This window comes from Macaca nemestrina, chromosome 4, assembly GCF_043159975.1.
Source record: "Macaca nemestrina isolate mMacNem1 chromosome 4, mMacNem.hap1, whole genome shotgun sequence".
NCBI lineage: Eukaryota > Metazoa > Chordata > Mammalia > Primates > Cercopithecidae > Macaca > Macaca nemestrina.
The window spans coordinates 74,482,670-74,496,617 of NC_092128.1; the positions used below are offsets into that span (position 1 = coordinate 74,482,670).

General features: G+C 35.9%; 1 protein-coding gene across 19 annotated transcripts in view; it reads left to right on the forward strand.

Annotated features, from left to right (window-relative positions):
• LOC105475534 (protein phosphatase 1 regulatory subunit 9A) overlaps positions 1–13,948 on the forward strand; it is a 391,847-nt gene that overhangs the window by 2,559 nt on the left and 375,340 nt on the right. For all 19 annotated transcript variants that reach the window (XR_011622153.1, XR_983434.3, XR_983433.3 and 16 more), the window contains exon 2: positions 118–1,727. Coding sequence is in view for 15 of the 19 variants with exons in the window: in XM_071094850.1 (XP_070950951.1) it covers positions 333–1,727 (1,395 nt within the window). In the remaining 4 variants the exon portion in view is untranslated. The remainder of the gene's footprint in view (positions 1–117; positions 1,728–13,948) is intronic.

The following is a 13,948-nucleotide window of genomic DNA, read 5'->3' on the forward strand; positions in this document are numbered from 1 at the left end:
TAAGCTCTTCTGTTTGCCACGTGGCTAAGCCATTTGGAAAATAAAATGTATGTTATTTGATTAGACATAAATTCAAGTAAGTAAATGAATTCAGAAATTCATTCTTTTCTATTTCAGATGAACCTCTAGTCTTGCTTTGAAAAAACCATTCTCTGTAACTCTTGACTGTTACTAAGTTCCTAATACACCTGTTGGCACAATCGCTAACACAGTATACCATTTGAGAGGTACTTTTCTTGACCCAATACTGGTGATTAGAGAAGACAGGTATCTTGGTTTTTTGTTTTTTCTTTGATCATTATGAACATTGGCTTTTTACCCCTGAAGTGAAAATGTTGAAAACTGAGTCTTCAGGTGAACGAACAACTCTCAGAAGTGCCTCTCCTCACAGGAATGCATATCGAACTGAGTTCCAGGCACTGAAAAGTACCTTTGACAAACCCAAGTCAGATGGGGAACAAAAAACAAAAGAAGGTGAGGGCTCCCAGCAGAGCAGGGGGAGGAAATATGGCTCCAATGTCAACAGAATTAAAAACCTATTTATGCAGATGGGTATGGAACCCAACGAGAATGCTGCAGTCATTGCCAAAACAAGGGGGAAAGGTGGACATTCATCTCCTCAGAGAAGAATGAAGCCCAAAGAATTTCTGGAGAAAACAGATGGCTCAGTTGTTAAGTTGGAGTCCTCTGTTTCTGAACGAATTAGTAGATTTGACACAATGTACGATGGCCCTTCATATTCCAAATTCACTGAGACTCGGAAGATGTTTGAGAGAAGTGTGCATGAATCAGGACAAAACAACCGCTATTCCCCAAAGAAAGAGAAAGCTGGAGGGAGTGAACCTCAGGATGAATGGGGAGGTTCCAAGTCCAACAGAGGCAGTACTGATTCCTTGGACAGCCTTAGCTCCCGAACTGAGGCTGTCTCCCCAACTGTGAGTCAACTGAGTGCAGTATTTGAGAACACTGATTCTCCCAGTGCCATCATTTCTGAGAAGGCTGAGAACAGTGAATACTCAGTGACTGGGCATTATCCTTTGAATTTACCCTCTGTTACTGTTACAAATCTTGACACCTTTGGCCACCTTAAGGATTCTAATTCCTGGTCTCCTTCAAACAAGCAAGGTGTTGATACAGAGGATGCTCACAAGAGTAATATAACTCTAGTACCAGAAGTGGCTTCTAAAAGTACCTCTCTAGCTTCGATACCTGGTGAAGAGATCCAGCAGAGCAAGGAACCCGAGGACTCCACATCTAACCAACAGACTCCCGACAGCATTGACAAAGACAGTCCTGAAGAACCTTGTGCTGAAAGTAAGGCAATGCCAAAGTCTGAAATCCCTTCACCACAAAGCCAACTGTTAGAAGATGCTGAAACTAATTTGCTTGAAAGTGAGGCAGCAAAGCAACAGAGGAAAGAACTTGCAGGTGGTGATTTCACCTCTCCTGATGCTTCTGCATCCAGTTGTGGAAAAGAAGTACCCGAAGATTCAAACAGTTTTGATAGTTCCCATGTGTACATGCACAGTGACTATAATGTGTATAGGGTGAGATCCAGGTATAATTCAGACTGGGGAGAGACCGGCACTGAGCAGGATGAGGAGGAAGATAGTGATGAGAACAATTACTATCAGCCTGATATGGAATACTCGGAAATAGTTGGATTGCCAGAAGAAGAAGAAATCCCAGCAAATAGGAAAATTAAGTTTAGTAGTGCCCCTATTAAGGTAAGTGTATTTTCTCCATTTGTTTTCAAATTTGTTTTTAGTACTAGGGCCTAATTGTATGTAGAATAGACTTGACAATTAGTAGGAGTTTTTGTAAGGGATTCAAGATTGTTGATATACACCTGTTGTCAGGTGATTTTAAAAGTTTGGAGTTTGAGAGATATCAATTACATTTCTTAAATGTGCTTTATAAGGGCATCCACCAATAGTGAGTAATATTAAAGCTGAAGAAGTTCGGGGATTGTGAGATACATTCCAGTGAACTGGAGTATGAGTAATGTGAGTACCGAAAACCAGGAGTGTTAGTTAGAAATGTAATTACTTTAGTTTTACCTAAAATTATTCATAAATAATATCTTCTGAATGTGCACACTTTAAGGTATGAAGTATAATGTACAATGGGAGAGTTATGATAATCTGGAATAATACTTGATTTACTTTCTTAAAAAATATGAATTATTACTTAAGTGTAACTGGATTGTGGGGAATTTTGTTGGAACTCTTTTTTTGGGTACTGCTACTTGGTGGTCAAAATTTAATTTGTGGAAATATATTAACTGACTTAAATACTTTGAAAAGCTTTGACTGTAAACACTTTGAGTTCAAAATTCGTTACATAGCTTTAAAATGAATTTTTTTGAAAGAAATAACATTGATTTGCCATTCATGGATTTATTTTTACTTGTTAAAAACTGGGTAAATGACAATTGAATTCACATGCTCTAATGACTTCACTTAGTTAACATTTGATATGGAAGAATAGCACAAAGTACATCAGCAGTGGGTGGTGGAATGTTATTAGCGGATAATGGCAATAGGGGCAGGAGGTGGTTGGTTGAGTATCAGAATCTCCTGGGGTGCTTTTTCAAAGTATACTTGCTCACAGCTTAGTCCTGAGATTCTGGCATGCTCTCCTTGGGGGAATCTGGAAGGTTATGGTGCAGAACGGTAGTTTTAGACCACATTCTAGGGGCTTCTAGCTTACACAGTGTGTATATATGATAGACTTGGAATCTGATACATTTCTGTAAATTTTCTCCTCAAAAATCTAAAATCACTGTTATTTTCATTTTAGGACCTTCCATATAAGGCTCTAAAATATAAATTTACATAGAAATATTTAAAGAGAAATCTGACATTGTTCTGATTATGAAAGACTATTCTGAAATAAAGTAATAATCTATGAAATTATTTACAGATGTTAGCAGGCAAACTTTCATTTTATTAGTGTAAGGCAGAAGTTCTGGGTCAGAATGGGTCATGTTAAGTTAAACTGTAGTTTAAAATAAACTACAGATGTCAATCCAGTTTGAAAGTAAGTTTCTTTGCAGTGCTTTACCACCTTCCTTTGTGATTCTCTGTCTCCTGCCTTCCTACCCCTCCCAATGCCCTCTGCCCTACTCTAGATGGTCTTTAAAGGAGCCTTTCCCCCAAGCCTATCCAGTGAGCTCCTAAACTTCGCCATTCACATCCCCTTTGAACATCATCTTTCTACCCCTTAGGAAGAAAGCAATAAGATTAAATCGTTTCACATTGAGAAAGGCAGGAATAACTGAAATGAACTCTTCAAGGAGTTTGTTAAACCCAGTGACTAAGTTTTTAATATGGAGGATAGCAGCTTATGAAAATTTATCAAGTAGAACACTACCCCGTCAGCCAAGTGGGATACCAGCCTGTATTTGGGTCCTGTGCTGCACAAAACATAACTGTGCACTAGTAGGTTTAATGGATTTTAAAGTATTTATCATTGAAATATGTCTGTTTATATGTGAACAAACCTGCTTTTTGGGAATGACATTTTGAAGTTCAACTAATTTTTGCTATGATTGCTGATAATAAGTATTTTGCCTCTTAATTTTCATATAATGACAATTTTGTATAGCAAAGAATGCAACATTATTTACATTTAACACATTTTATCAAGAATAAGATTTGTAAAACAAATTAGATCAAGCATAAGATTTGTGAAACAAAAGTAATGTATTGCATTTTACTGGGCAGTTAACAGGACTACTTGGAGTAGATTAAGTTTGCAAACAGAAGATTCATTCTTAGCCCTTTGTAATGAATAAGACAATTGCTCTTTCTTGCTGCTTCCATTGTTTAATATGCAAGTTGATTCACTTGGAAAATTTGAGAGCTGCTTTCTACTGGTCATGGTGGTGGTCTTAGTGTTTAGGTTATTCCCCAATTAAGATTTTTTTTTGCCTCAGAGGATGGTAATACCTAATTAGATCCAATTAAAGTATTTATTGAAGGCTTATCATGTGTGTTCTCTCATGCTGTTAGCTGAAGAAGACACAAAAATCTGTAAGGTTACCCCTTTCCTCTGTGAGTTTGTAGACTCAATTCTTAAACACATTGTATTTAGAATCCATAAAAAACAGTATAAAAATCTATGCCTAAATGTTTAATGTCCTGTGAGTCCTTTAATGGCACTGGGTTGTACTAAATGCATATAGAGAAAGGGATTTGATAGATTATTTGGAAAGGAATACACGCAACCATTTTCTATCTGTGTTTCTTTATTCTTTTCATAAAGCTTTATTTATGGAATGGGAAATTACAGTTTCTAACCTAAGTCTTTTCCTTTGAAGCTTAAACATACTTCCTCTTAAAGAAGCAATAGGGAATGTATTATTTAAATAAATGATTTTTAGAACTTTTACATTCTTTTCCTGTCACTTTATTCTATACTAGGTTAAAAATTCCCAGCAGCTTTAGTTTTTTTGTTATAGATCTTATTTATCATCTTTGTATGTGCAATATTGTCCGCAGTGACTACTTCAGTTCTTTTTATAGATGTTTTACGTAGATATTTCCGTAAGATGTCTTAAATCTGGACGTAGAAAAACATCAGAATAATAGTTGATCTTTCCTGTGCAGCATATACCTTGTACTTGAACATGTACCTTGACTTTTAAAAATGGTCGGACTGTATTGCCAGCTGTCAGTATGACTTTTCTATCTTTCATAGATAGTTATATCTTATTGGATAGATTGATATGTTTCATAGGGTTATGAAATATTAGAATGGAATTAATAATAGCAAATTAAGATCCAACTTTGAGATATGGAATGGGAGAATGTTATGAACCATGCTAATTCAAGATGGAATTATGCCTTCATTCTCAGGAATTTTTCAAAATGAAAGGATTGAATTAAAGTAAATTTGTCTCAGATGAATCAAAACAAGAGAGGGTGACGTGTCATTTTTTCTACTAATTCAGAACATTTACGGAGCCCCTAATATGTGTCAGGGACAATGCAAATATAACAAATACATAAAATGAGGAGCTGATGAAGTCAGGAGCTGCTGGTAGGTGGGAAGTGTACAGCCCATTAAGGAAGCTCTCAGGCTGTTCCCAACTCTGTGCTTTGATGATCTTTCTAAGGTTGCTGCAGCCTCATTAAGGAAGTCACAACCGTTCTCTGTTTCTTATGTCCTTTGGATTGGTATTTTTTTCCCCTCAAATACTATTGTGTTACAGTGGATTGTTATCCTTGAAACAGCATATCTGAAAAAGATTTTTCTAACTCCCAGTAAGAAGGACATTACAGAGTTAATATTGAGGTACATTGTGCTATATTGTGAGTGTTTTCTCAACTCATATGGAGCTTTACAGGACTGGAGTTCAAATAATCAGCAAGGGTACCAGAGCTTCAAACCTTACATAATAGTTGTTGAAAATGGATCTTCTTGTATTCTCTCCTTCTTTTGGGGCTCTGAGTCATTGTTAGGGCGTTCATGGATATATGAAGTTTTTTTGTTCAAGATTGTTTTCAGAGAATAGTTCTGTTGAGATCCAACTTTTTGTCTTTGCAGAGGCTTCCCTTTATAACAGTTTTGTCATTGCTTCTTAAACTTTAATATGCGTATGAATCACTTGGGAGATCTTGTAGCATGGAGATTCTGATTCAGTAGGTATTCTGTGGGAAATTACCTGGATACAATGGTTGGGCTCCAAGTACACCACCAGGCAAGCTATCTCAGAGGTTATGGAATAGAAGACTCAGAAAACAAGTTAAAATGCTTGAATCACATGATTTACCAAACCAGTTAAACACAAATCCTGAGGCAAGAGGAAAGCTATGGAGTAAGTTAATGCAGTTCAAACCAGGCTGGAAGGACCACACTACCTGTGTCCTGGGTAAACAATATTCCTATGTCCCATCTTTCTTTCACATAACCGTTCCCCATTAATGACGTGGTTATGAGGACCACAGCTGATATTTGAACCAAGACTCCATAGACTAATGATTTCCTGGGTCGATGATACACACTTGTTCTATTGAAAAGATGTGACAAATACACTTAGGTACAGCCATAGCTTTGCTAGTTTGCCTGCTCATGAGCCATGGGACCATCCTTGGTGTCCTCAGTAGATGACTGACGTGGAAGTAATGTAGCTGTCAGTCCAGGCATAATGGTGACTTGGTATTTCCATTGCTTTTTGTCTATACGTAAACCTCATTCATTTTATCATAATTTCTATTTATTTTATTGTTGTCATGTCTTACTCCCAGCTTACCTATTTATTACGCATCTGTTGACTGCCTTCATTTCACCAGCTTCCATTCTCATTATCAATACTTGGCCCAGCCTGAGTGTTGCCTCTGTCTCATAAGTTATTAGTTTATTTACCATCTATGATTGTCACTTCTTAAGCATTTCATCCATCCCATTTGTTTACCTCTATAATAGAATTTCATATTCTGAAATAATATAGGAAAACTACATAACAGTATGTCTGGGGAGGACCTTAAGATTTTGCATTTCTAACAAGTTCTCAAGTGGTGCTGATGTCGCTGATCAAGAGATCACTCTTTGGAATATTAATCTGAAGTACAATCTTCTAGCTTCTGAAAGTGGCTGGTCATAAAATGTTAGGAAAGCAACATTTAATAAATTTCCTTTCCAGATGGGGCTGCTATAGCTGGCTGGGTGGAATAATATTCTCTGAAGATGAAATAAGGTGTAATCTTGTAAAGTGCATGAACACTCTTGTTTCTGGATCCCAAAGTGGATTATTATCCTTAACTCATAAGGCATTTGGGTCATTAAAAAGTCACATCCTAGGCTCTTTGTGTGATTTACGTTTTTAGTTATAAAAAGTTGGGAGGAGGAAGTTTTTAATAGGATCAGAAATTTCATTTCTTTCTTTCTTTTACAAGTGTAAATTAATAAACTTATGGAGAGAGTATAAGAATTGTCATATGATTTAACTTGCTTTTCTTGGATAACTTTGATGGTATAACATTTAGTTTTTATTTTTTGAGATGGAGCTTTGCTCTGTCACCCAGGCTGGAGTGCAGTGGCACGATCTCAGCTCACTGAAACCTCCACCTTCTGGGTTCAAGAGAGTCTCGTGCCTCAGCCCCTGGAGTAGCTGAGACTACGGGCATGTACCACTATTCCCGGCTAATTTTTGTATTTTTAGTAGAGACAGGGTTTTAACATGTTGGCCAGGCTAGTCTCGAACTCCTGACCTGTAGTGACCTAACCGCCTTGGCCTCACAAAATGCTGAGATTATAGGCGTGAACCACTGTGCCCGGCCAATGGTATAACATTTAAATTGGATTTCCTTGTAAATTTTTATGTTTTATGACCTATGCTTCATAATCAGGTAAATGAAATATGTCAAATATTTTAATATACTTTGTAAAATCAAATAATGAATATTTGTTGAATGAACCCCTTTTCTAAAATCCAGAAGTATATCTATACTTTTTTTTTTTTTTTTTAAATTGAACAATGATCATTTAGTGTTTAAAAAGGAATTCTTTTGACAGTAGATTATTTCAGATGTTTACTGGCATTTACTTGTAATAGAAAGATTTAAGGTTTCTTGTTTTTTGTTTACTTAATTAATTTTTTTTTGAAACAAGGTCTTGCTCTGTCACCTTGGCTGGAGTGCAGTGATGCAATCATGGCTCACTGCAGCCCTGACCTCTGGGGCTCAAGTAATTCTCCTGCCTCAGCTCCCATGTAGCTAGGACTATGGGCAAGCGCTACCATGCTTGCTAATTTTTTTATTTTTTGTTGAGATGAAGTCTCACTATGTTGTCTAGGCTCGTCTTGAACTCCTGGGCTCAAGCGACCCTCCTGTCTCGGCCTCCCGAAGTGTTGAGATTAAAGGTGTTGAGCCACTGTGCCCAGCAGTTTCTTGCTTTTTGGATCATACATAATTTGTGTTCCCTCTAAACTTTCTTTCTCACAAATGACTCTAGTTGTTGGGTTCATGTACTTGAAAGATAAGATGCCAAATTTGGAGGAAAATCACTTTGTGTTATGTTATCCATACGTTGTTTACCTTGTGAACCCAGTTACATGCCCATCAGAAGTAATTTGATTGAAATCTCATCTGCATTAGATTTTTTTCTAACATCTTCTCTACCGCTTGAAAACAAGTTTAGGAATTTTTATAGAGAAATATAGTTAGATATTGGATAAATTCTGTATAAACAAAACAAACATTGCTATAATATGTTGCTTTTTATGCTGTTATCTAATTTACCTGAATTTTTCTTAATTTTCTGTGCTCTCATTTGGACCTATTTTCTTTTTGTTCTTTTGCTTCATTATATTCTATAGCTATGGATTTGAAAAGGAAGAAAACTTTTCAAGTTATGCCTTATAGTTTTTCTTCTGGTCACTTTTACAGTTTTCTCCTGATTCTAATCTCTTTAGTTTGTGGCGTAGACATTTAGAGATGAAATATACTTGAAGGTAATCTAGCGTCATTTCCCAGTCACTTCAGGAAGCCCTTCACTAGCATACTCCTGACAGATGATGTTTCAGCTTCTGCTTGAATAATTCCACCGATGGAGTGTTTATTACTTTGGAAGGTAAAAGGAAAGTTAGAAGGAGGGGCATGCTGGTGTGTGTAGGGAGGTGGTGCACCCACTCTTCTTTTTATTTAATTTTAATTTGCAATTTTTTATTAAGATAAAATTCAGGTAACGAAGTTCACCACTTTGAAGTGCACAATTCAGTGGTTTTTAGTATATTCACAGTGTTGTGCAACCATCACTTTTATCTGATTCTAGAACATTTTCATCATCCTAGAAAGAAACCCTGTGTCTGTGAATAATCATTCCCAATTCCCCATCCTTCTCCATCCTCTGGCAAGCAGTAATTGACTTGCTTTTTCTGTAGACTTACTTCTTCCAGACATTTCTTACAAATGCTTTTAAAAAAGACTATAGGATACTTGAAGAAGAATATAGGAGTATGGCTTGGGATATATTAAATTTAAGATATCATGAGGATAGCACACTACAGTAAAGTCTAGAGAGCAATGGCAAAAATTTTCTTCTGGTTGGTGACATGGTCTAAAAATTAAGTGGCGCTATCTGGGATCAACAAATGTTGTCTGCCATTTTATGCATTTCATAGAGAGGAAGAACACATGAAGCTGAGGAGACAGTAGGATTCAAGAAGGGATGAAATGTATAACTGAGGAAGAATAGGTTTATGTGGCTAAGAGGATGGCTGAACAACTCCCTTGCATGGGGCACCACACTTCTCTTAATGTAATCTAAAATTGCTACATATGAATCATGAGTGTTTGATTCAGCATAGGGTTTCTTTATTTCTTTTTAGATACAGGGTCTTGCCCTGTTGCCCAGGCTGGAGTTCAGTGGCACGATCAAAGCTCATTGCAGCCTTGAACTCCTGCGCACAAGGGATCTTCCTGCCCCAGCCTCCCAAGTAGCTGGGACTACAGGTATGTGCCACAGTGCCTGGCTAATTAAATTTTTTTTTTGAAGATTCAGGTCTTGCTGTGTTGTCCAGGCTGGTCTTGAACTCCTGGGCTCAAGTGACCCTCTTGCCTCAGCCTCCCAAAATGCTGGTATTGTAGGTGTGAGCCACCATGTCCTGCCTGCATAGGGTTTCTTTAAAGGTACAAGTGGCATTGATGCTGAGTTTCATCTTTACATTGGTCTTTTTCTAGCATGAAGGAATCCTGTTCCTTTTCTAATAATCTGATGCTTATTTCTATCCTACTTCTTTATATTGTTGCTTTTGTTATTCTTTTACTTTTACTGGAATTGTTCATAGCCAGTTTCACTACTTTAAAATTTTTTCTCATCCTTCGATATTTCGATATAGATTTCTTATGCCTACATGCTATTATCTGAACTGTAACCATCTGTAAGATGAGTGATTTGAGGCAGATATTTATTTAGTTTCCTATGTGTGGTCTGTTGGAGCATATTACTATATAGTCTATATTACTATTAAATATCATTAACTAGTAATAAGAATGATAACATCAAGAGGTACTTGATATTCTGTCAGGTTGGACAAGTGTGCCTCTTGAGGCCTTAATTTCTTACCTGTAATTGAGGCTGTCTTACTTAATTTATCACTTTTTATTATTATAGTAATTTATCACTAAGATTGTTTCTCAGCTTTACCATTCTGGAATTCTCTGTGTCTTAAACATATTTGTACTACACCATAATCATAAATATTTGTGCTGTGATTTCAAAGAGAAAATTTTGGACATCTTTTGTTGAAATATCAAAATGAAGAATTTATGTTAAATTGTTCTTGAGAACAGTAATTCTATAGATTATAGTAGAAACCTTAAAATGAGTAGAATATTAAGTCCACGGGAGTACATTTTTATAGAGTGGATTTTTAGAGCAACTTGACTTTTGAAAGTATGGGTTTAACTATATGTTAAAACACCCTGCTGAGGAAACTAAGAATAAAGAAAAAAATGTTTTGTAATATAGTTGCTGACATATTAATTGCTTCACTCACTTTTGCTCTGGAAATAGCTTCATAGCACAGTTCAACATGATTGAAATATTGATAATTTTTTTGTACAGTTCCCAGTTTTCAGCCTAACTTACTCTTTCTCATGCACATATCCTTACAAAGAAGACAGCGAAATAGAGTATGAAGATATCAGGAAATTTTATATTTTAGGAGGAGGAAAGTTTTGTTCTTTGCTTATACTTAATCTATTATTTCATTGGTATTTTAAAAAAGTATTTGTGGAGTTAAAACTATTCACCAAGTATTTATGGATAATGGTAAATGAAACTGCTCCCAGATCTGTTAGTCTCCTGCCCTCTTTTATAAGTCAGATGAGTTTTGTGCCGGGGAAAGCTCATCTTCCAAGTTGTTTTCCATGCCAGTTGAAATATGTAGGGCTAGATTCAGACATAGAGTGGTTGTCAAGGGTCAAAAGGGTGAACAGAGTCATGACCATGAAAGTTTCTTTCCAGGAATAAGCAGTGAGAGGCTTCCAGATTAGGTCTTTGGTATTTCTGTCTTGATGCCTTAGGACTGGCATGACCGTACGAAACTGAGTGACGTGCATGTTGAGTCTGTTGCTGTATGGTAACATGGACTTTTCTCTTTTATCCACCTCAGATTTCTCCTCCAAAAATTTCTTTTTACTCCTCCTCTTTTAAAAATACGTAAGTATACAGCTTCATGGAGGCTACATTCACATCAGAAAATTGTCTAATCTTCAATATAAGAATCTTAAATAGTACTCACAGTCAGAGGTACCTTTTCAGGCTTGCAAAGAGTTTTCTTTTCATGGTAAGGGCCCACAGAGGAGAGGGAAAATCAGGTTTATTGGTTAGTTTTTAAGATCTGTTTTTGAGACCGGGCACGGTGGCTCACGCCTGTAATCCCAGCACTTTGGGAGGCCGAGGTGGGCGGATCACGAGGTCAGGAGATCGAGACCATCCTGGAGAACACAGTGAAACCCCGTCTCTACTAAAAATACAGAAAATTTAGCCGGGCATGATGGCGGGCGCCTGTAGTCCCAGCTACTCCGGAGGCTGAAGCAGGAGAATAGCGTGAACCCGGGGGGCGGAGCTTGCAGTGAGCTGAGATCCGGCCACTGCACTCCAGCCTGGGCGACAGAGCGAGACTCCGTGTCAAAAAAAAAAAATACCTGTTTTTGAGTCAGTGTTATATTGATGGATTCTTTTACTAAGTACTTGTTTTGGGTAAAACTGAGTTGCAGAATTGTTTTGTAAAGGAAGAGAAAGACGTAAATTTGCACTTTTCATTGTTAATTGATATTATAGACATGTATAAAATTATTTTTTTAAATAACCCATTTCTCGGGGAGAAAGGCAAAACTTATTGTAGGATGTTTGAATGACATTTTATCTACCATTACCTAGAATGTGTTTATTTTTAGAAGTTTATTCTGTAGGTAGAATAATAAAATACAGTAATTTAAATTGTACACCAGGAATTATATAATATTCTATGTCCAGAGCATGTATTTCCTTTTAGAAATTTTAACATTGAGCACTGAGCACTAAAACAAACAAACCTGTAAATAAGTCTTTCGAAATATCAAGGCTGCCTGGAAGATTGAGGCTGCAGTGAGCTGTGATTGGGCCACCACACTGCAGCCTGGGCAACAGAGCGAGACCCTATTTCAAGAAAGAAAAAGAAGGGCTGGGCCCAAAAATCTATGATTTTCATGTCTATATTATATACAGTTTTTTGCTCAGCATCTAGAATTACCTATTATTTAAGATAGATTCCTAAAAATAAAATATAATTTTATTAATTTATAATTTTATTATTTATTTTATTAAATTATATTTAAATTAATTAAAAATAAAATTATTTTAAAGCCCTTTATATATACTGCCTGAATTGTTATTCAGAAAGGGTGTATTAGTTTATAATCAGCATTGCATTGGAATAGTTTTCTCACAATCCCCGCACCAGTACTTAGTATTATTTATATGCTTTGCAGTTTTCAGTTTGGTAAGTGAAAATAACTCTTATAATTTCTACTTGATCTGTTGTTGAGATTGAAGATTTTTATGTGTTTATAGGCTTTTTTGATATGAGCTCTGAGTGGTTTTTATTACTTTTTAAATCAATGTTTGTTAGTAAAGACTACATCAATGTGTTATTTAAATGAGTTGGTAGAAAGTTAAAGCAACTCACATATCCAGTAATGGGGATATGGTTAAATTCATTATGATAAATGCATATAGTATAATAGGATAAAGCTGTATAACTCATGTTTTCTAAGATTACTTAAAGATGTAAATACTTCATAATAAAAAGTCTGGTTAAATGCTTAATATGCATTTCTGTCTTATTTTTACTTTAAAAATATGTGTATTTGCACGTAGGACAAAGATTAAAAACACATACATCAAAATGTTAACTCTGATAAATTTCTGGATTGAGAGAATAGTGGTGATGTTAAATAAATGTATACTTTTCTGAATTTACTTAATTTTCTACAGTGAGCATGTATTACTTCTTTAATTACATTAAAAAATAGTGGTGGGACACAATTGGAATGATCAGCAATAACAACATAAGGAAGTTAACAAAAACACTTTAAAATGCTGCCCCAAATTCTAATTATCTTTTAATGTACTTTTTTTTGGAGGACATGTCACAGAAAAGAAATTTGGTTGAAAAGTGTAAATTTATATAACACTGGAGAAGGTGTTACTTTAAGAAAATGGATGAACTTTTGACAGTTGAATTCATTAAGTGCATATTTCTTAAACCTTGGTAAAATTGATCCCACATTTGTGGCTAAGCCTGTAAGTATTATGGGGAGGGAGACCTTCCAATTCATTTTGAATTGTGATTATATAACTTTTGCATAGACCTGAGATATTTTCCTTAAGTTCAGCTATTGTGTACATGATATTCTAATGTGTTACTTAAAATATGCTTTTAAACACTGGGTATAATGAATTTGAAGTGAAATATATTTTAATGAATAGTCTTACTAAAAATAATAAACATTTACTTAAAGGAAACTTAACCATTTTGCCATGTGGCATGATGTCTTTCTGATAGATTATTGAGCCTCAACAGGCTTGCTCCCTGTGAAGGTGACAGAGTGGAGATGTCAAGTTCATTATCTTGCTTACATATAATCCTTTGAAAAAACTCACGTACACACCCAGTTAAAAATAGGATTTTGAGTTCTAGGCCTCCACAGAAGCCATTTGAATGTTTCCTGTCCTAAAACACCAGCCAATATGTAGTTTCCTGTTGTTCCTCTTAAAAACCATATTAGCTGAAAAGAGATTCATTTGATGTATGGTTGGACTATATGGTAGTATATTTTTAGTTAGAGTCAAAGGGTCAGTTCCCCTCATCTATTGGATAATTTTCTACCTTTGAAAAGCTTTGGTAGATAATGTTGTAGTCTATAAATGATGACAAACATATTTTTGTTGGGTG